General features: G+C 54.7%; 1 protein-coding gene across 1 annotated transcript in view; it reads left to right on the forward strand.

The window, feature by feature from the left end:
• The window catches only part of RASGRF1 (Ras protein specific guanine nucleotide releasing factor 1), a 106,943-nt gene that overhangs the window by 60,912 nt on the left and 23,371 nt on the right, over positions 1-22,660 (forward strand). The window contains exons 12-20 of the mRNA XM_068538117.1: positions 1,072-1,208; positions 3,371-3,453; positions 10,538-10,786; positions 13,358-13,731; positions 16,090-16,215; positions 17,861-18,031; positions 18,598-18,704; positions 19,126-19,238; positions 21,603-21,663. Of these exons, the coding sequence (XP_068394218.1) occupies positions 1,072-1,208; positions 3,371-3,453; positions 10,538-10,786; positions 13,358-13,731; positions 16,090-16,215; positions 17,861-18,031; positions 18,598-18,704; positions 19,126-19,238; positions 21,603-21,663 (1,421 nt within the window). The remainder of the gene's footprint in view (positions 1-1,071; positions 1,209-3,370; positions 3,454-10,537; positions 10,787-13,357; positions 13,732-16,089; positions 16,216-17,860; positions 18,032-18,597; positions 18,705-19,125; positions 19,239-21,602; positions 21,664-22,660) is intronic.

A 22,660-nucleotide genomic window follows, 5' to 3' on the forward strand; every position in this document is an offset into this window, starting at 1 on the left:
GGGCGGAGCCAAGCGCCACCCCCCCAAGGCAAAAATACACGTGCAGCAATTTACCCGGAGCTCTTACCAGCATGATCTTCTTCAGTCTTGGCCACAGCTGGTCCCGACTCAAGTGGAATTGTCAGTCCTCAAAGCCCTTTTCCCTCCAGGGCCAGGAAAGGGAGAGGCATGGCCCCATGCATCCCCCAGTCAACACACAGACACCCCACTTCTGAGGAGCCAGCGTCATCCCATCCTCGAGTCACCACACAGAGCAGGCTCTCCAGTGCCCTCAAATTCTCGAGTGTCGGCACTGGAAGGGTCGGGGACCTCAGAGCCGTCACGCCCCACTCTGCTGGTACAGGAGGACGTCTGAAGCCCAGAGCGGGAAGGGTATCACCCCAAGGTCACATAGCCAGCAAGCAGAGACCAGAGCTGTAGCAGACCTTCCACAACATTCCACCCCATTCAGGGCACGCCTGAAGAATGTGGCCATGTTGCAAGGAATCTCTGAACTGTGATCTTAGTCTTTCCAAATAAAGAGTTCAAGGAACCCTTCGGGTTAAAAGCAGTAATAAAAATACCTAGAATTTACTTTGGCTTTGGGGAGCTCTCAACTGAGCTAAATGTCCAGCCGGGTCCATAAGAGCTCAAGATCTAAAGTTCTCCTCCTGGCCCCTGCATCACCTTGGCGTAGCTGGAGGGCGCAGCTGTGAGGCCAGTTCTAGACCTTGCTTGGCCGCTGCCCGGCTGGGGGGTCTTATGAAAGTCCTCCCCGGGGACCTCAGCTCCCCATTGGCCTAACGAGGGTAGAGCCCGCTGGTGATTCCGAAAGGCTCTTCCGACTCGGAATTGGAGCTGTCCCTGTGTGGTTGTAAGCTACTCTGCGCTCTAGGTCTTAGTTTCTCCATCTTTGAAGTGGGGATTCCTCACCTTAAGAAAAAAAAAAAGATGTTCTGAAGCTAGCAAGTGGCCTGGTACCCTACTGATGCCGTGCCTTCACCAGTGGGGTGAGGCAGGTATCGTGCAGTCGTTTTCCAACTCAGAAAGACCCACACTCATTCTGCTAACTCTGTGTTTTGCACCTGGAAGCCAAAGGATCCGGCCAAGACACAGACCACTTGGATTTTAAGATCGGGGTGGAGCCAAAGGATTCCCCACCCTTCACAGTCATCCTTGTGGCCTCGTCCAGACAGGAGAAGGCGGCTTGGACCAGTGACATCAGCCAGGTGAGCAGCGTCACTTGTCCTTGAAAGCAAGTGGTCCCTTCATGCCTAAGCTGTTGGGGGGCGGGAGGCAGCTGCAGGGTTCTAATGGAAAAGATGTGAGTATCTCTACCAACCAAGGCTGAGCCCAGCTAGCTGTCCAGCTTGCAGAGTCCCCTGGGCCACCCGTGGAGTGTGGTCTGGGAACCCCTTGCATCTGGGTCATCCCTAGGGCAGTTTTTAAAACTCCAGATTCCTGGGCTCCCCGCTGGTCCCCTGCAGATTTACTACATCCAAGTCTCTGGCACGAGGCCTGGGAACCTACGTTTTGGCACACGCCCCAGGCCATTGGTACCACAGAAAAGTCTGAGCACCGTCACCCAAGGGTGCTGGATGTAGCAGAGCCAGGAGAGAAAGCAAAGGGCCCGCAAAGCCCGGAGTCCGCTCTGCAGGAGGGAAGGTTTGCCTGCACCAGCGTTAGGGTTGTCACCCCACTGGGAGAGTCACAGGAAGCACAGACCTCCCAGGGACCAGAGAGCAGACCCAGAGGGCTGCGGTCACTTGCAGGACCAGGGCAGAGGTCTGAGTCTGGAAAGAGGCTGTCGGCAGCACCGGGCTGCTGGCCCAGGACAGGCCTCTCCCTGGGCCCAGCAAGGGCCTGCAATGGGTCAGCTCAGCCCCGTCCCAGGAGCACAGGAACCTCTCCGGACCGCCTGCTCTCTGCACAGTGGAGGAGAGTATTAGGAGGGCAGCTGATGGTGGGAGGAAGGGGACAGCGAGGCTGGAGATGTCCCCCTTTCGGGGGAGGGGGCCTGGGAGCTGTGTTTATGGAGAACTGGGGGGCAGAGCCTTTACTGTATTTCAGGGCAGTCCCCCCACTCACTCCCTGCCCCTCATTTTTAGGCCGCACACCTGGGCTGCCCTGCCTGCCCATCCCACAGCCCCGCAGCGTGGCGGGGTGCGGATGACTAGTAGCAGATGTCTGTTCCTTCTCAGTCTTGCCCTCCCAGCTTCAAACAACCAGCGTGCCCCGGAGAAAACCGAAAACCTGGAAACCTCGAGCATGGCCTTTTCTAGTCCTCTGGGAGCCATCAGAGGCTCAGGGCTGCTCGCCTGGAGAGTACCCCCCGGGCCTGTGCCCTCTTGAGGGCTGCATTGCTGACACCACCAGGCGTCAGGGCCCCCCCCGCCAGGCCCACTGACGCCTCCAGGCAGCGCTGATCGGTGGCCAGGCGCCCTGCATTGCAGGGTTGCCGATAGAACCAGAGCTAAAGAGTGTCTCAGAGTGTGGAGCTGGAGAAAATGGGCTGGGAAGGGCCACTGACACAAGCCTTCCTCTGGGGCCCGCGAAAAACTAGGGGTCCTGGCCCTGACCCACTGTGCCCGCCTCTCTGCTCTCACTTCCCGGTGACTTTGACCCCTCCCCGCACGTACACATCCTCAAAACCAGAAGATACTGTGATGTGACCCCGCAGAGTACCCCCCAGCCCGGGCCAAGGAGAGACCCTCTCTTGGAAGAAATGTGAGAGCTTGGGGCAGGGGGCAATGAAAAGGAGAAACAGATGTATCTCTGTGTCTTTTCTTTTTGTTTGGGTGTGTACTGTTTATTCAAAGAAAAATTTGGATTTTAAATTTTTTTCAGAGGCTGAGTAAAATGTACAATCTTCTCCCTTAGTGCTGGCAGCCTTGCCTTCCCCAGGCAGGATTTTTACTGTGGAAAACCGTCTGTGGCTTCAGGGTGTGGGCTCTGTGGTGAGCAGAGGACTTGGGGGGCAGGACGGCACCCGCTGAGCCGGCCTCCCAGGACAGAGGCCCCAGGTCACTGTGGATCTGATCTTGTCCTTGGTGCTGGACCTCAGAGGTCAGCCACAGAGTGGCCAGGGTCGGACACTCCCATTTTTGCAAACACCCCGAGGAGGTAGGAATCATTATCCCCATTTTGTAGGTAGGGAAACTAAGGCCCAGGGAAGTCAAGTAAATCCCCAAAAGGTCACCGAGCTGGGGACTTGACTTCCCATCAGAACCCAAGGCATGCTGTGCGTTGACCCTGCCCTTGCCTGGACGATGCCCTTTGACCGTGTGTCAGGCCGGGGCCTGCGAAGCCTCACTCGGCAGAACCCCTGCTGGGCCTGGGTCTCGGAACGGAGACGGAGGCTCTGACCCGGGGGTCCTCTCTCTGATTCCAGTGTGTGGATAACATCCGGTGCAATGGGCTCATGATGAACGCATTTGAGGAAAATTCCAAGGTCACTGTGCCGCAGATGATCAAGTAAGTGCCCTGAGCCCCCTCTTGTCCGGGCTGAGCTCCAGAGACTGAGGGCCACACAGTGACCACAGGGGGCTCAGAAGATGCTGGGTTTCATCTTTGGGATGTGTTAGGTGTTTGATTTCAGTTAACTTCTATTTGATTGATGGCTTTGGCTTAGTTTTTTGCCGAAGACCGGCTGCAGAAAGCTAGAAGTTCCTGGCGGTGAGGGGTAAGGAACTGAAAAGCACCAGTATGGGGTCAGAAGGGCCAAGACAACTGATGGTTGCAAGGCAAGTTTATTCAAAGAGCATGAATGTATATATAGGTTTAGTACGGAACGAATATTAGACAATAAATCAGTAAACCTTGTATTTCCACATAATTCTGTCGCCACTATCTATGCGCCACTATCTATGCGTCAGCATGCCTTATGGGCCATTCTTTGGAGATACAGACTTCCCCCTCAGGGCAGCACGTCCTTCTTCTGGGGAGCAACCAGGGGCTCTTAGATCCAGAGCAGGCACCTGGAACGAAACTGGCCGCAAGCCATTTTCCTTTTTTACGCTCAATACCGCAGCGTCAGGAGTGCATACCAAGAAAGAGACAAGCAGTTCTCCGGAAAGCAGAAAGCTGAATAAGCTTACAGCTTGGGGGCCACCACAGTTTTTGTAGTTGTTTGTCTTGAAAATGTGGATTTTCGTATTAGGCTGTTTAAAATAGAACATCAAGAATGACATTTCATGCACTCTATTTTTTTTAATAACTATTTTTCTTTTGTTTGGGCAATGCCAGGGAGGAAGGGCGAGGGGGCTGGCATCCTGCTGAACTCAGCTCTCGGAGCCCCGCTGGGCAGTGCAGCCTCCTGGCCTCCACCAGCCCTGCTTCTCCTCCAGCATCTGCTCGCCTGACCCCCTCATGGTGCCCCCCAGGTGGCCACTGGCTCCCTGGCCTCCATCTGAACCTCTGAATTCCCAGCCTGCTCTGCCCACCTGGCATACGCCAGGACCCAGCTAACCGACCCCAGGCGTGTTGTCCTGCCCAAAGCAAACCTTGGGGACCCACTGCCTCTTTGCTACTTGAAGTGCACACTCGGGGGAGCTGCAGGCCATTATGTAGTGAGGGTGTGAAAGGTCCCACCCACCCCTTTCGAAGGCAGGCCTGATGAAGCGAGCACGCCAGCAGCTAGGAGCTAGCCAAGGCAGTGTCGTGTATACGCCAGAGCTTTCAAGCATCCGGCTGAGTTTATGAGGAGTAGCCCCACCCCACCCCACCCCACCCCATGGCTACATTGTTTAACGGCCAAAGGTGCTGGAGCCCAGAAGGAAGGTCTGGACTTGAAGGCACGAGCCCTGGCCCACAGCTTCTGCTCTGTGTTGTATGACTATGGACAAGTCACTTAACATGTCTGAGCTTGGGTCTCTCACCTGTTAGTGGGAGATGATAACACCTACCTGCCTGCCTCCTGGATTTGTTTCAACGATGAATTAAAAACACCACATGTAGAATGATGGTTAAATGTATAGTGGGTACCTACTTATCTTCTGCAAAGAGTGCGTATTGAGGCAGTAAAAGTGAGCAGATGAAACCAAAATAAACTCACCCGTGAAAGAAAAAATACCAGCATTGTAAACTATGATGGTGATAAAGGGAATGGAATATCCAGATCAAAGTGACAACTCCAAGGAGCTGTCGGCTCCCAGACTTAAGCGTGGCCTCCTTGGCAGGAGTAGCCCATGGGCAGCGTCCCCCTGCGAGGGCGCCAGGGAGCAGAGATGAGCAGACGTGGCCTCCGTCCTCAGGGAGTTCACCATTTAGTGAAAGAGACATATAGAAATCGTAAAACACTAGCGGGTGCTGCAAAATAGAATTTGTATGATGCTACGAACGAGGGTTCAGAGAATGAGTGACTCGTTCACCTGGCACAGCTGGGGAAGACTTTCCCAAGAAGAGGACGTCAGAACTGACCTCAAAGGATAAGTTAGGGTTTGCTAAATGGTGGAGGGGGAAGGGCATCCTGGGGAGAGGGAACAGCATGTGCAAAGGCGCAGAGGCAGGGAAGCACATGGTGTGTTTGGGAAATGATAAAACGTTCCATGGGGCTGCAGGGTTGGGAGAGTGGTATGTCCTATGGGAAATAACCTTGATGCAACTGTGGCCTCCAAGTTCACTACCAGGTAAACTATCCCAGAGGTCTTGGAACAGAAAGGCTCGCAGACCCAATTAAGATGGTTAACCACACAGTCTAGTGAATCAATTTTAAACACTTAGTGAGAAACCAGGGGAAAGAGAAGGGATAGTAGGTTAGTGCCTGTTACACGTAGTTGCATGAGCTAGTTACACCATGGTCATTGTACAGCCTCTCTCCCTGCCCCATCTACCTTCCTTGCTGATGGAGCAGCTACAAGGACCAGAGTTGAAGCTTGATCAATGGGTTCAAGGGCACACGCTTGCTCTGTCTGAGAAGTCGGGGCAAGTATGTCTGGCCACAGCGGCAGCTCACCAGTTAGACTGAAGAAGAGCTACAGGTTTATCTATAGTTCTGGGACAGAGGGTAGAGGGTCAGAATGGACGTCACCAGTGGGTAGCTGACTTAAGACATGAATATTGAGTGTACGCTATGCCCCATGAATATTAAGTGTAGCTTGAATATTTGGTGCCTTGTGAATATTTAGTGCATGCTTGGTCCTTCCACCCCTCCTATTTACATTCGGCACACGTATGCTTTACTTAGTGTATATATATGCCTGCCATGGCTCACAAGCTGTTTGCTCCTTCGTCTATCCTCCTCTTTTGTTCCTCTTATTTTTTATAGCACAATTGTATTTTCTTAAACAAGACAGTGGGCTGAAGAGGTGGGCAGGAGTCAGATAAGAGTAACGTGACAGGTGAGGAGTTGGGTTTTCTTCTGTAGGTGTTAGGGTTGCACCCAAGGCGGTGACGGACGCCCCCTGGTGGCCAGGGATAGAGTGGCAACAGAGAGCCTGGCTGGAAAAAGGCATCAGTGGTATATCTGGAGGGTCCATGGCTGGGGGGACATTCCCTAGATGTGTTCCCCGTAAGCCTCTGAGTTTCTGGCATGGTTCCCATTTCAGATACCCCACCCTGTTGTCAGACTGAATTAAGAGCGTCCTGATTTTTGGTTTGCAATGCAAAGAAACATTTAGTCCCATGCACTCTGAGTATTCCTGCTACCCTCCCAACACACTGCATCCCGGCCCTCTGGTGGGTAGATGCTAGTGGCAGGGTTTGAGAGGAAGGTCCCAGAGAATGAAGATCGTCAACCACCAGCAGCCCAAAGATCCAAGAAGTCTCATTCCATCTGCCCTGGGTCCTGAGGCTCTGCCCCAACATGTGACCTCAAGGACAGGTAGACCCAAGGCGGGGCGCTCCCCCTGCGGAAGGAGGAAAAGGGAAGCCCTTTCCCATCAAGCCCAGGCCTCTTGATGCCTGGGAGACAGGAATGCCACTTGGAGCTTCGTCAAGAAGTATGGGGGGGCTTCCCTGGAGGTCCAGTAGATAAGACTTCGCCTTCCAGTGCAGAGGATATGGGTTCGATCCCTGGTCAGGGAGCTAAGATCCCACATGCCTCGCAGCCAAAAAACCAAAATGTAGAACAGAAGCAATATTGTAACAAATTTTAATAAAGACTTTAAAAATGGTCCACATCCAAAAAAAAAAAAATCTCAAAAAGAAAAAGTATTGGGAGAGCAAAGAGAGAGGCAGGGCTGAATTTACAGTCAAAAGATGCTTGTGTTGTGAGGGACTGAAAACCCCTTCTAGCAGGGCTGGCAAATATCTAACACATGAGCCAGCCATTTGGATCAGAATCCAGAACCCGTGGCAGACATTACTAATGGGTCATGGCAGTCTTTAAGGCTGAGCCTGTAATGGTCAACACAGCCCCAGGCAGTTACTCCCAGTCTGGCAGAACTGGTATCCAGGATGAAAGCTGTTTTTATCACTGCTTTAGTGTGCCCTCCCATTTTACAGATAGGACAACTAAAGTCCAGAATAGGTTTACATAACATTGGAGTTGCCAGAGGCACCATCACCACCAATGATTGTGAGGTTTGCGACAAAGAAGGGGGCAAGGGAGGTTGATAGAAAAGGGAAGGCTTGGGACTTCCCTGGTGGTCCAGTGGTTAAGACTCCCCACTCCCAATGCAGGGGGCTTGGGTTCGATCCCCGGTCGGGGAACTAAGATCCCGCATGCCGCATGGTACTGAAAAAAAAACCAAAAAAACAAAAACAATAAAATAAATAAATAAAATAAAAATAAATCTTTAAAAAAATTCCACTAACCCTTGGAAAAAAAAAGAAAAGGGAGGGCTTTTCTCACTTTCTCTACCCCCTCCAGTGGCAGAAGGAGCCCAAAAAGAAGGTGCTAGAAGCAAACCCTTGCCAGAGGGGTCCAGTAATCACCACTGAGGATGTCAGGTCTAGGCTGGATGCTTCGGGATCCATAGTGTGTGAGGAGTTGCACTGTCCTTCTAGAAGGTGCAGTCCCGTGGTGGGGACCTGGCTCGAGTTAAGGGAGTCCTTTCACCCAAGGGCCGAGGGCAGTTCTCCAGGGATGGTGCCACTGAGTCCTTCCCATCTGCAGGTACTTTCTTCTGCCCACTGTCTTTCAGTTTTGCTTCTCTGCAACTTTTCTTCTTCCTTTAGAGGTTTGTAGTCAACTGGCTGGATCCCTGTCTGTCGATTCCATGCTGCTTACATTTTCTCTCCTCACTTGAACCTCTCCACCTTCTCTGCATTCTGGGAAAATTTCTCAAGTTCGCTTCTGTGTCACTCATTTGATTTTCTGAGTCTCTGATCTGCTGTTACTTGCATTCATGTCCTCTGATTCAACACTCTTATCTTTCGTTTCCAAGAAATCTTTCCGATCTCAGATGATTTCCTCTTCCTGGTTGCTTCTTGCGGTTCGGTCAACGCAATATATATTCTCCTGAATCTTGGTGAAAAATAAAACAGGTGTTTTCTAAAATGTTCTGTGTCTTGCAGCAAAGCTACCTTAGAAGGAATCATTCCTGTTTCTTCAGGATTGTCTCTTTTCAAACTGAAAGAAGAGAGACCCGTGGATGTTTAGACCCAGCTCAGCCCTCAGGTCCTCAGCCCACTATGGTCTGGTTGACCACCAGACGCCTGTCCGCACGTGTTGGCAGCCTGAGAGGAATGAGACTTGCTGCCACCAGATCCAGTTTGGAAGGTCCCAGAAAAGGACTTGGATGGCTCTGGCTTGGGTTATACCCCCACCCTATGCAAAAATCACTTTGGCCAGGGATGAAGGACTTTGATAGATCTGATCCAGGATGACTGCTCAGCCCTGAGAGTTTCCCTTTTAGTCCAGCTGATGTAACGCAGGCTAATGTTAATTGACCCTAATACTTTAAGAAGCAACCGAGGTGAGGTCAAGGAGGAGATGACCTCCCCCTACAAAGACTGAGAAGGTTGAATAAACTGCTAAGAATTCTGCCCCGCCTTGGCACGAGGCCGGAGGTTTATAAGGAATGACAGTCGCATCTTCACCCTTTGTAGCTCTTCGTAACTAAGGGAGGAGAGATGTCAGCAGATTGCTGGCAGCAGGAGCAGCTAGTAACAGAAATGTGTAGGACTTTTAGACTTAGAAAAAAAATTAGACCCTTGGGGATTGAATTAAGCTATTCGTCATATCTGCTGACACTTGCTTATGTAGTTTTTAATTTTGGATTGTGAGCTCATTTTCAGTGGGGGGGTTATCTTTGAATGTCTTGTAGAGCCTGGTTGACAGATGCCCTTCCAGAAAGGTCTTGCATTTGTTTCCACCAGTTGCCCCAGGAGCATTACATCCTGTGACCACACTAATACTCTTTGGGCTTCCCAGACCACAAAGGTAGTAGGTATTTGTCTTCCAAAACCACTGGAAGGGCAAATAATACACTCTCAGGGAGCTTGATACTCTCCCCATGCTCCCCCCTCACAGCCTGGGCTAAAACAGAAAACTTGCAATCTTCTTTTCCTGGTGGGTAGATTTTTCTAGGCCACCTTTCACTGAGCCTATAACCCTTCAAGGGTCCCAGCTTTACATGGGGGTCTCACTCCACCTCCCTCCACCCGCAGGCCCAGGCCTGGTCTACTTCTCTATTGAAACCAAGGCACTTGGTTTCCAAGAGCAACAGATGCCCTAAAGGCAGCTAAAACATCAACTGGTTTCCAAATTTCTCTTCATTTTTGGCCCCTGGAAATTTTCCGTATATTTTTTGCCCCTAGTTTTTTTTTTTTTAATTGAGATATAATTCATATAACATAAAACTCACCATTTGAAAGTGTACAATTCAGTGGATTTTAGTATATTCACTGTGTTGTGCAACCATCACCACTGTCTAATTCCAGAATATTTCCATCACCCCAAAAAGAAACCCCATGCATATTAGCAGTCACTTCCAATTGCCCCCTATTTCTACCGCCTGGCAACCACCACTCTACTTTCTGTGTCTATAGATTTGGCTCTTCTGGATATTTCATATAAATGAAATCCTACAATGTGTGGACTTTTGTGACTAGGTTCTTTCACCTAGCATGTTTTCAGGAGTCATCCATGTTGTAGCATATATCAGTATTTCATTCCTTTTTATGGCTGAATAGTATTCCATTGTACGGATAGATCACATTCTGTTTATCCTTTCATCAGTTCATAGACATTTGGGTTGTTTCTACTTTGGGGCAATTATGAGTAACGCTGTTCTGAATATATGTGTCCATGTTTTTGTGTGAACGGATTTTCTTCATAGCTTGTGAACTTGGCAGCACATTATTTTTAAGTTTGTTATATTTCATCCAGCATTTCTAAAAGTTTTATAATGTCAGGTCTTCAGGTATTATTGGGAAAAAGAAGTTGCAGCCCCTTTTACCTCAACGTCAGTCTTCCAAAGCTTTCCTTGTTCCCCTCACAAGCCACCCCGTCCTTCATCAGTCCCTCCATCCTTGGCTGTTGGTGCGCTGGGGAGACAGTGATGGGTGTGCCGTGGTCCAGCCCTCGGGGAGCTCGCAGCCCGGTCGGGGAGACAGCCACGGACTCAGACACCTTCAGCCCCAAGTGCCTTCTCGGTCCCTCCTCCCTCCTCAGGTCCGACGCCTCCTTATATTGCGATGACGTGGACATTCGCTTCAGCAAAACCATGAACTCCTGCAAAGTGCTGCAGATCCGGTATGCCAGCGTGGAGCGGCTGTTGGAGAGGCTGACGGACCTGCGCTTCCTGAGCATCGACTTCCTCAACACCTTCCTGCACTCCTATCGCGTCTTCACCACCGCCGTCGTGGTCCTGGACAAGCTCATCACCATCTACAGGAAGCCCATCAGCGCCATCCCCGCCAGGTGGGCAGGCCTCCTCCTCCCGGGCCGACCCGCAGAGCTTCTGGGCCCAGGAGGGAGACGGAGCTCAGCAGCGGGCTGGAACCCGAGCTGGGGGCATGAGGGGCACCCCCGCCCCAGGAGCCAAGCCTGCCCTTTGCAAAGAGGTGGGGGAGGGCTGACCTGCCTGATGCTCCTGCTTAGCCCCAGCTTTCTCCATCTCCCAGCCCGGGCTCCTGGGGTGGGGTAGAGTTTGGCGGGGTGGGGGGGGGGTCGCCTCCACAAGACAGGGTTTCCCCACCTTCCCCATAGGAAAAAAAAGAGGAAGGGCGGAGTCAAGGGAAGAAGGGAGGGAGAGAAAGAGACAGAGAGAGAATCTTATCCCCTCTCTGCTTCGACCACGTCCTGCTCTGAAGAAGAGAGTCCCTTTTTGCACACTTGGGGTGGTTCCACCTATGGAGGGCTGGCCACCTTAGCCTTGGCTTCAAGGCCATCTTTTCCATCTGCGTTGTCACAGCTCAGCCCTGTGGGGGGCCAACTGGGACCAGAAAGGTCAAGAGACTTGCCCCAGGGCTCCTGGAAGTCTGTGGCAAAGTGGAGGCTTGAACCCAGGGCCCCGGTCTCGTGGAGCCCACGCGGCCACCCCTGTCTGAGTCTGGGCGACAGGCAGGGCGGAGGTGCCCCCCTGACATTCCTTTCCCACCTGTCCTCCTCACGTCCCTGCTTTAACCAGCCTTCAGCTGCCCACCCCCAGCCCGGCCAAGCTTCGAGGGGCCTGGTGGGGTCACTGTGAACCCAGGGTCCCTGCCAGGTTAGAATTCTAAGGGCAGGCGCATCCCACACGGCAGGGTCAGGCGCTAGACTGGCCGAGGCCCGGGGCCAGCCCCAAGAGCCAGCCTCAGAACTTAAACATTTACCAGTCCAACTGCTGGGGACCCAGCTTAGTGAACAAAGACCTTTACCCCTATCCCGCCAGATGATTACCCAGCCAAGGGTGGTACCAAAAAGGCACCAGGGGGGCAGGTCAAACCCAGCAAGACCCTCCCCTCAGCCCAGTTTGAGATGGGTGAGGAAGGTATCTATCAATCCTCACCCAGCAGAGGGGAAGGTGAGGCACAGAGGAATGAAGGACCTGCCTGAGGCTACCCAGCAGTAGGTCAAGTTCAGGGATCCTGATGAACCTCACTGCTCCAGGAGGGGCCTGCCAGGAAAGGAGAAGGGCCAACTGGTGCTTTCCTTTTCTGTCTGAACCTCCGCCTTGGACGCCGCTGAGTCCTCCCCCACCCCCCGGGTGAGACTGGGGCTGGGGCCTCGGCTCCAGGGCTGCCTGGAGCAGAGCTCCTGAGCCACACCAACTCCCAGGGCCACCTGGAGGCTGGGCTGGTCCCAAATGAGAGCCCAGGATACAAGGGGGGGGCAGGGAGGCCTGCAGACTCTAACCATCCCCCCGCCCCGCCCCACGCCTCTGCTGCCAGAGCATGCCAGCTGCCCAGAGTACACCTCCGTCCCCTCCCCCAGCCCCTCCCTGTCCCCCTCCCCCCCCCCACAAGTGCTCACAGTTTACCTGCTAAACCTCAGCAGCCGGCTTCCCAGGGCTCTGAGAGAGCAGGAAAAACCGCCCCATCCAGGATGGAGTCACGCCTGAAAACCAATCGAGATCATTCCCGAGGGATCCAGCAGGTCACCCCCCGGAACCTGGGAACCCCCTGGGATTCCACCCAGCAGGCAGAGCCTGTAGTGGGAAGAGGCTGGTTCAGATCCCAGCTCTCAGCCGTACCACCTTTACCAAATCCCTTCACCTCTCTGAGCCTGTTTCCTGTCTGTGAAATGGGAAGACGAGCACCTTCCCCCTGGGGCAACCGTGAGGATTAAGAGCTGAGGTCTGTCCCATGCTGGATACATTCCGTGCACGCAAGCTGCCTTTTGTGTTATCATGTATGTATCACCTGTTCCCAACCCGGCCTTGAGCTGTGGGCCCTGCCTGCAGACGGTAGAAGCGTGGCCAGGGCTGCGGGAAGCCTCCCGCCCCCCAAGTTTACACCTGAGGCTGATCAAGCGCCCAAGTGGGGTGGAAAGGACACTGGGTTTAGAGTCAGGAGGCATCAAATGAGTCATTTCCCATCTCTGAGTCTCAGCTCCATCCATAAACTCTCTGGACCTGGGTGAGGAGGATGTCAGAGGTGTTGGTGACACCGAGCCCATGCGGGGGACAGAGAGAGGTTTCTCAGAAGCCTGCAGGTCAGGAAGACCCACAGCATCACGGGTCAGCTGCTGCTGCTGACCAGAGGGATACAAAGAGGGAGCATCAGGCAGACCTACCATGCCACCAAAGTCCCTGCCCCTCTCCCAGAACAGGACACTTGGGCCTATAGACACCTGGCCACAGACCATTTAACTACCCAGCCCCTTGGGCGTGGCCTCCTCTCAAACCTGCCCACTCAGAGGACCAGCCCGGCGGTCAGGGAGCATGAGGTTGAGGGAGCCGCTCAGCTGCCCCGCTGAGCCCCCCAGGAGACAGGGGACCCCCAGGCCCGGGCCGGCAGCCAGGCCTACACTGACCGTTTGTTTTCATCTCCTCCCTGGCCCTCCCCACAGGTCACTGGAGCTCTTGTTCGCCAGTGGCCAGAACAACAAGCTCCTGTACGGCGACCCCCCCAAGTCGCCACGCGCCACCCGCAAGTTCTCCTCACCCCCGCCCCTGTCCATCACCAAGACGTCATCCCCGAGCCGCCGGCGGAAGCTCTCCCTAAACATCCCCATCATCACGGGCGGCAAGGCCCTGGACCTGGCCGCCCTCAGCTGCAACTCCAACGGCTACACCAGCATGTACTCGGCCATGTCGCCCTTCAGCAAGGCCACGCTGGACACCAGCAAGCTCTACGTGTCCAGCAGCTTCGCCAGCAAGATTCCAGATGAGGGCGATATGAGCGCTGAGAAGCCCGAAGAACTCTCAGCTCCCAGCAAGCAGAGTGAGTGGATGCGAGGGCCAAGCTGCCCCCTCGCTCACGGGCCCGCTGAGGCCGGCCCAGCCCCGCCAGGCTCCCACCGGCAGGCTGGGGGGTCCTGGCCAGATGGTGGTGGCAGTGCAGAGCCTGGGCGGGGGAGAGGCAGGCAGAGATGCCCAGGAAGTGGGATGAGCGTCCCTCCCGCTGCCCTGATGACAGCTTCCTCTTGCATCCTTGTATCTGTCCATCTCTGCAGTGGACGTGTCCTGGGCCAGGCCCCAGTCAGGGCCTAGGAGAGAAGAGGGCATCAGATAGGGCTCCTGCAGCCCAGGATTCACAGTGTGGCAGAGGAGCAGGACCAGACACGGAAACATGGGCGCCTGGTGCATGTGGCGTTAGAGGGGTGCTCGAGGGACCCCGAGCATGGAGTGGGGGCGCCGTCGGGAGAGTCTGAGAAGGCTTCCTGGAGGACCTATTAGATCTAGATTTGTCACCAGGAGGAAGGGAGAACATTCTAGACAAAGGGAATGGAGTGGGCAAGACTGAGAAGCAAGGAAAAGCATTGTGTGTTCAGGCAACACCGTGAAACCCAGCACACCTGGAACACTGGGTGTGGGGCAGTGGCCGGAGGTGATGCCGGGCAGGCTGGGCCCTCCCTGCCCTCAGAAGCCCGACCATTCTAGAATGGCATTTGTTGGGAGGATTGTCTGGCTGTGTCTTAGGTTGGGTCAGCCCACATCCTGGGTGACACCAGCCTTGTCTTGGTTAGTACACATGTGCATACATACATACACACATGCGTTTACACACGACCCTGGGCTGGATGGAAGCCCCAGCCTTTGAGGAGGAGGCCTTAAATTTTAAGATGGTCGGAAGTTCTCTCCTCTGAGTTGAGAAGAGGGAAGTCAGCGGGACCACCAGCAGAGGGCAAAGCTGGGGAGGGGTAAAGCCCCCAGGAGCTTGCGGTACCAAGTGACATTTACTGTGGCGCATACAGTAAATAGGGGACATGCGTAGCCGAAAGTCAGTAGTAACCAAGGTAACAGCCGACCAGAGAGCCCCAGATGCCGTCCCGCAGGAGCAAAGGACGGAATCCCTGACAGGGCAACGTCAAGGGGCACAGAACTCCATCTGCCACAACCTGCAGTGAGTCCAGGCCTGGCGCGTGATAAAATATGATGCGAGACAGCCCTGAGAAGTCATCTCATACTGGGCTTCTTTTTTCTTTTTTAATTGTTTTTAAAATTTATTTACTTTATTTATTTAGTTTTTGGCTGTGTTGGGTCTTCGTTGCTGCGCTTGGGCTTTCTCCAGTTGCGGCGAGCGGGGGCTACTCTTCATTGCGGTGCACGGGCTTCTCATTGTCATGGCTTCTCTTGTTGCGGAGCACAGGCTCTAGGCGTGCGGGCTTCAGTAGTTGTGGCACGCGGGCTCAGTAGTTGTGGCTCGCGGGCTCTAGGGCACAGGCTCAGTAGTTGTGGTGCACAGGCTTAGTTGCTCCGCGGCATGTAGGATCTTCCTGGACCAGGGATCAAACCCGTGTCCCTTGCATTGGCAGGTGGATTGTTAACCACTGTGCCACCAGGGAAGCCCCTCATACTGGGCTTCTTGACCAGTGATCCAGGCGACCCTGAACCTGTCTAACTGTGCACCAGAGTTTGTGTGTGTGTGTGTGTTTGTGCACGCACACATATGGACATTCTTTTCTAAAGAGAAGACCTATAGCTTTCTTTGGGTTCTCACAAAGGTCAGGTGTAACTCCACTTACTTTCTAGTTGGGGAAACTGAGGACCAGAGAGGTGAAGAGTTTTCGACCAAGATCTCACCATGCCAGAGCTGGACTTTTGATATAATTCATCCGCTTTCCCCGAAGTGTGTAAACCATGAGTCTCCCAAGATTTAGGGGGACTGCCCAAACCAGGACACTTTTGATAGTGACCGGGTGCATGGGGCAAGAGGTATAAAGCAGGATTTTATATCCTAGACGGTCACCCTAACTAAGATGCTTCACACGCACACCAGAAAAGCGGGGAGTGGGGTAGCACCTTGCTACTCAAAGTGTGGTCCACGGACCAGCCTCGTGGGCATCACCCCTCTCGGGCCCCACCCCAGACCTCTGAACCAGATCTGCATTCTAACAAGATCCCCAGGTGTGCCCATTAAGGTTTGAGGAGCCCTGGCAGAGCAAAAGCCACCTTGGAGATTGACAGGCCCATCAGCGAGTAAAAGGTCTGATGGGGCCCCGTGGCAAATGAAGCTGTTAAACTGTCCTCAACAGGTATATCCCAAACCTACTCCGTTCGCTTCGTTAAATTCTAGACCCGCGTTTAAAAGTCATTGACGATTTGAGAAACATCAAATTGTTTCCTTCTTTTCTCCCAGGCTCGGAAGTCTGCATGAGGGAAGAGTCAGATAACGATCAAAACCAGAGTGACGAAGGTGACACTGAGGCATCACCAACCAAATCGCCAACAACACCAAAATCGGTCAAAAGCAAAAATTCCTCAGGTACAATCCACCAACCCGAAACCACAGGTCAGTTCCAGAGGACATGTGCCGTCCAGGCGGGGAGAAGGCGGCGGGTCAGGCTGAGGAAAGGCCAGTGGGGGTCACGCCTTCTGTTTTATGAGTGACTCCTAAGTGCAGGAACTCAGCTGCACTTCACAACCCGGGGGGGCTGCAACACTGGCTGGTAAATCCTGTTCTTCAACTCAGCAGAATCACTCCCCTGACCTCAGACAAGACTACCTAACCCACCCAACGCAGGTGGGCAGGAAGGCCCAGCATTTGGCTTCATTCATGGAAAGATCCAGGTTCAGAAGATGTTTCCTGGGTTGCTGCTACATGTCAGGCTCTGGGCCAGGCTCTTTAATAACATCCGACACCTTGCAGCGGGGCCAGGGCATTCCTGTTTTTTCATCTAAGGGAAAAGTCTCCGAGAGGTTGTGGTGATTCCCACCCAAGTCTCAGAGTCATGACCCTGGAGGGTTCTCGGGGAGCCACTGAGTCTCTGGTTCCCGTAAAGCACTTCCCCACATACAGGGGGGCTCTGAGGTACCCAAAAGTGAGGCATAAGCTTATGGAAAGCCCCTGGTCCCACATACAAGGTGCAGCCTGAACCCTGAACTCCCCAACTCCCCAGGCCCTCTGAGGAGACCCAGTAAGTCACAGGGTCACCCACCTGCAGAGAGAAACTACCCAGGCACACTGCAGGCCTACCACAGCCTCTCAGGTACATGAAAGCAGATCTCACAGACAGCCAAATTCCAGAAATCAGCTTTGAGTTTTAAAGTTAGTCATTTGCGCCTCACTGCGTAAGTGCTGTTACTTTCTCCTAAGGATGGATTGCTCTCCAGAGATTTACAAGCTGAAGCTTAAGGTTTCTGGAGTGAGATTCTGCTACTATTACTGCTAAAAAAATAATGATTATTATTAATTGCATTGATGTTCCATGGCATATATATTGGGTTGGCCAAAAAATTCATTTGGGTTTTCCCGTAAGATACAGCTTTTCACACAATACTAAGTACTTTCATCTGTGTTAACTCCTTTCATCTTTACATCCACCTTTTGAAGCAGGTGTTAATATCCCTATCATCCAGAGATTATTTTGACTCAGAGAGGTTAGGTAATTTACCCAAGGCCACACAGCTAGTACAGGGGGTGAGGACTCGGAGTGCAGTGCTCTTTCCACCCCACCGTGCCAGGGAGACCGTCAGTATGAGTTATCCATGTCAGACACTGGACAGGTTATGTGTTCATTCCAAATAGACTGAAAGGGTAAGAAAACTCACGATGCTGTCCTCAAGCAGGGCTGTGCCCAGCTGGGCCTAAGAGGTAAAGGGTTTGGAGCTGCAGAGGGATGGAAGGGGCGGAGGGTTGGTGGGACCTTCTCATCTCAGCAGGAGAAGCAGAGGGGGGCAGGGGCTTTCCCTACTCTGAGGCAGCCCTGGGGTGACATGGCATGGCATGAGCGTGTCCCTTCCCGGGGACCCCAGCAGGGGGACAGACCCCGCTGCCACCGCCTGACAAGCCGTGGGTGCAGTGATCTCAGCCAGCCCGTCTTGGGCCCCTTCTAGCCTCAGGAGCCCTGGTTTCCTGAGCCGGGGGCTGGACCAGGAAGGGCTGAGGAGTGGTTCCGTGCTCTCCACAGAGTTCCCACTCTTCTCTTATAATAATGGAGTCGTCATGACCTCCTGTCGCGAGCTGGACGGTAACCGCAGCGCGCTGTCAGCAGCCTCCGCCTTTGCCATAGCAACTGCAGGCGCCAACGAGGGCACCCCAAACAAGGAGAAGTACCGGAGGATGTCCTTGGCTAGCGCAGGTAGGGGGGATCGCTCACGGCTGCTGATGACAGCCGTGGCCCCAGGGGCTTGTCCGCCTTCGAATGTGGAGCGCCTGCTGCTCCAGGGCTTGTTCTGTGCTGAGCCTCCCGCCTGGAGGCCCCTTCCTCCCCACCCACCCCCTCTGCTACTCCAAACCTCTGCTCAGAGTCAAGCCCACTGCCCACGGGATGCTCGGCCATCCCCACCACCTCCCACTGCCACGACATTGGTCCTGCAGAGAAGGGGTCCCGGAGAGCTCTGATCCAGTGTGGCCCTGTCTGGAGAGGCTGCCAGACGCCTCCAGCAGCCCCTGAAAGATGCCGAGGTCCGGGAGAGGCGGCTGTGTACGGACTGTGTCCACAGAGAAGTCGTGACATCCAGTCTCGTTGGTCAGAACCTGGGATGGTTGTCGCATACTTTCTCATCCCCTGCCCATAGCCCACCCGCCAGCAGCCAGGCGGGGCAGCCCGACTTCCCCAGATCCGGGGTCTGAGTCTGGACTAGAGGCCAGTGCTGTTTCTTATCCTCGCGTCCCCTCTCTTGCCTCTGCCACGTGTGCTGCCAGGCTTTCCCCCCGACCAGAGGAACGGAGACAAGGAGTTTGTGATCCGCAGAGCGGCCACCAATCGCGTCCTGAATGTGCTCCGCCACTGGGTCTCCAAGCACTCTCAGGTGGGTGGGACTAACCCTGGGGCGGGCTGCTGGGAACCCGAGGCCACTGACCCCAGGAGCCAGCCACCCTGATATTCTCGGGAGGGCCTGCTCAGATCCCCTACAAGGGGACCTAGGACATTCCAGGGGACAAGGGGCCTCTGCTCTCCGCCTCTGTCTACAGCAGGGATACCTCCCAGAGCCTGGCCCAGGGGTGTAGCGGTCAAGATCAAGGGATGCTCCTTGATCTTGCCCAGTGCCTTCTACCTCTGGGTCTGGAGGCTCCACTGACGCCCGGCCAGGCAGCTAGGGAAGAGGGGAATGAGGCGGGCAGCCTGCCATGGGCAGGAGTCGAACCCTCAGCCTCCTCCTCTGGCCGGGCCGGGACCACCCCAGGGCAGCTGGAACAGTAGCCACAGCCGCCCTCCTTTCTTCCCCACAGGACTTTGAGTCCAACGACGAGCTCAAATGCAAGGTGATCAGCTTCCTGGAGGAGGTCATGCACGACCCGGAGCTCCTGACCCAGGAGCGGAAGGCTGCGGCCAACATCATCAGGTAAGGGCTGAGGTCGGCCTGCTGGGATGGGGCCCTACCCTCGGCCTCCGGACGGCTGGCCAGAGGCAGGGAGACGAGGAGGGACAGTCCCAGGCCGAAGGACTGCCTCAGGCAGGTGTGCTGGGAGGATCTCGGGGCAGCCAGGCTCTGGAGTGGGCTGTCCATGTGTTGTTCTCCTCTCTGCCTGCCCCCGTCAGACCTTGAGCCCCTTGAGGCAAGAAGGGTGTCTGCTTCTCCATCCACACCCACTGCGAACACCTATCTAGCCCATGCTGTCCTGTGTGGTAGCCACTAGTGACATATAGGTGTGAAATCTCAATTAATTAAAATTAAATAAATTGAAAATTCAGTTCTGGGACTTTCTGGCTGTCTAGTGGTTAGGACTCCGAGCTTTCACTGCAAGGGGCTTGGGTTCCATCCCTGGTCGGGGAAGATCCCACATGCCACCCAGACAAAAAAAAAAAAAGAAAAAAAAAAGAATATCATTAAAAATAAATAAATTAATAAAATTCAGCTCCTTGGTCACACGAGCCACAGGTGGCTGGTGCCTCCATGCTGGGCAGCATAAAGAACATTCCCATCGTTGAGGACGGTTCTGTTGAACAGCACTGGCAAGCCCCTGTTTCTAGGTGCTCAGGGAATGTCTGTTGAATTGAGTTAAATTGTCCCCAAACCTGTCCTTTTTCCTCCTGCCCCAGACTGCTTCTCCTGGTGGAGGTCAGAGGTCAGGTGGCCCCACGTCCAAGCCCTGCTGGCTCAGACAGTGACTCGCTGTGTGACCTTGGGCCAGCCCCTTCTCTGAACCTCGTTTTTCTCCTCTGTAAAATGGGCGAACAACACCCACTTCCAGGGCTGTGGTGAGGCTGTGGTGAGATCATGCTGATGCCTCTGCAGGTCTTTCAGGGGTGTCAGGCGCAGGCCCCAGTCCACCCACCGCTCCCATCCTGCCGACTCAGGCTGCCCTCCGGCCCTGCCCAGGTGCACGGGCTCGGGGTCTGGCCTCACCTCCTCACCTCTTGCCTGGCTCCAGCTGCCCCTCTCTGTCCCGCGGTCATGGTCTCTGACCCAGACTTGCAGCCACTTTCCTGCCGACAACCCAGTCTGCAGTCTTCCTCCAGCCAGACTATCCACTATGCTTTCCCAAGGCCCGTGCTACAGGCCCCATCGTTCCTGCAGGCTCAGCGTCCTAGAATCTCTTCCACACCTCCCCGCCTTCAGTACCTGCCCCCTAGACACACACGCACACACACACGCACACATACGCATACACACACACGCACATGCACACGTACACGCACACGTACACACGCACACACGCACATGCACACGTACACACGCACACACGCACATGCAGAGTCAGCCACCAGGTCCCCCAGGCTCCTCCTCCTGGTCCCCGGGAGTCTTGCAGGGCTGTGCCGGGACCCTGAGCCTATCGGCCAAAGTCACCCTCGGTCAGAAAAGTTGTTTGGGATGTTGCCGGGGTGCAGGGGAATGATCCGGCTGTGCTGTTGGGCAGCCCTGGTGTGGACGGTGGACCCACCGAGACCCAGCTGCGGGCCTGCAGGTGAGATTCCTCTGAGCCGCTGCTTCCTCGGAGGGAGAGCGCCAGTGACTCAACCAGGCCCCGCAGCCTCCTGAGTGTCCCCCCAGCCCCAGCCTGGCTCTCAGGCCCATCCCTGGGATTCACGATCGCTGTCAGAACGAGGGTGCAGCACCTTGGCCTGACTCCGAGGGTCCAGCCTCATTCCCCACCACTGCTTGGGACCCACTCGACTGTGCTCAGCTGCCCGTCGACGGCGTCCTACCTCCGGGCCTTTGGCCCCCACACTGCTGCCTCCCACCGTCCTCCGTCCCTCCCGTTTGGACGGCTTCCCAGCCCCTCCTGGCCTCTCTGATCCTCCAGTCCTGAAGGTCCTTCCCCTCCTTCCTCCCACAGGCACACAGGAGCACGGACCACGTGCCCAGCCCTGTGCCGGGTACCGGAGCTACAGGGACAAATCGGACATCACTCTGCCCTCAGGGGCTCCCGGCGGGTCTAGCAGGGGGGGACAGGCACATACACAGCCGTTCCAACATGGGGAGCCTGAGGCTGAGACCACAGGAAGCCCGGGGGCTGAGGGAGCCCTAGGTGGGGACCTTGCCCAGCCAGGAGGGTCAGGGAGCTGAATCCTGAGGACAGCCCATCAAGAAGTCAGTGACAAGAAAGGGGAAAGGGGGCTCCTGGCGTAAGAAATGGCAGAGTACAGACAGAGAGGTGGGGGGCACCGAGACCGTGGGGCCTTGCGTGCTGGGGCAGGGAGGAGGCTGACCCAAAGGCAGGGGGGACCAAGCGCATGGGGCTCATTGTGCTTTCTCGTCCTGTAGGACTCTGACCCAGGACGACCCGGGGGACAGCCAGATCACGCTGGAGGAGCTCACACAGATGGTGAGCCAGGCCTGCCCTCTTGCTCGCTGGCCAAGTCTGTCCTTCCCTGGCCTCCTGGCTCCCAGGATCCCCACCCCACGACCCCCTGATGGAGCTCAGTCACCCCCTGTATTGGTTTCCTAGAGCCGCCCTAGCAAAATACCCCAGACTGGGTGACTTAAAATAACAGAATTTTATTCTGTCATAGTTCTGGAGGCCAGAAGTCTGAAATTAAGGTGTCGCTGGGGCCATGCTCCATCCAAAGGTTCTAGGGGAGGATCCTTCTGGGCCTCTTCCGGCATCTGGTAGCCCTGGGCGTTGCTTGGCTTGTGGCAGTGAATCTCCCATCTCTGTCTCCATCGTCACATGGCCATCTCCCTGGGTGTCCCTGCGTCCTCTTCCCTCTGTGTATGTCTGTCCCTGTGTCCAAACTTCCCCGTCTTATAAAGACACCAGTCATACTGGATTAGGCCCACTCTTAATGACCTCATCTTACCTGAGCACATCTCTAAAGACCTTATTTCCAAATAAGGTCACAGTCACAGGTACCAGGGTTTAGGACTTCAGCATATCTTTTTTTGGGTGGTGGGGAATTCAACCGATAACACCACCACCTCCATTTTCTTCATCCTCTGTCTCCCATCCCTCCCCTGACCCCTCAACTCTCTCTGGTCACAGTGTCCCTGGGAGGAGGAGGGTAAGAAGTCAGGCCTTCGGTGGATGAGCTGCCCCTATGCGCTGGAGCTGTGCTAGAGTCTTAAAGACTCTTATCAATAGTGCTGCAAGTTTATATCATCATCCCCACCTTCCAGAGGAGGCAGCTGAGGCAGGGGTAGGGGAGCTTCCCAGCCCAGGTTATGCTAAGTGGCGGAGCTGGTGTTCACACTCAGAACTCATTGCACACGCCACACTGCCTCACCCAGAGGGGACAGGATGCAGTTGGCCACCTGCCTAGAAATGAGGGGACCCCGGGCAGAGCTCACGGTAGCGTTCCATGCGGTGGAAGGGGACGATTGTC

The sequence above is a fragment of the Eschrichtius robustus genome, chromosome 1 (assembly GCF_028021215.1).
Source record: "Eschrichtius robustus isolate mEscRob2 chromosome 1, mEscRob2.pri, whole genome shotgun sequence".
Lineage (NCBI taxonomy): Eukaryota > Metazoa > Chordata > Mammalia > Artiodactyla > Eschrichtiidae > Eschrichtius > Eschrichtius robustus.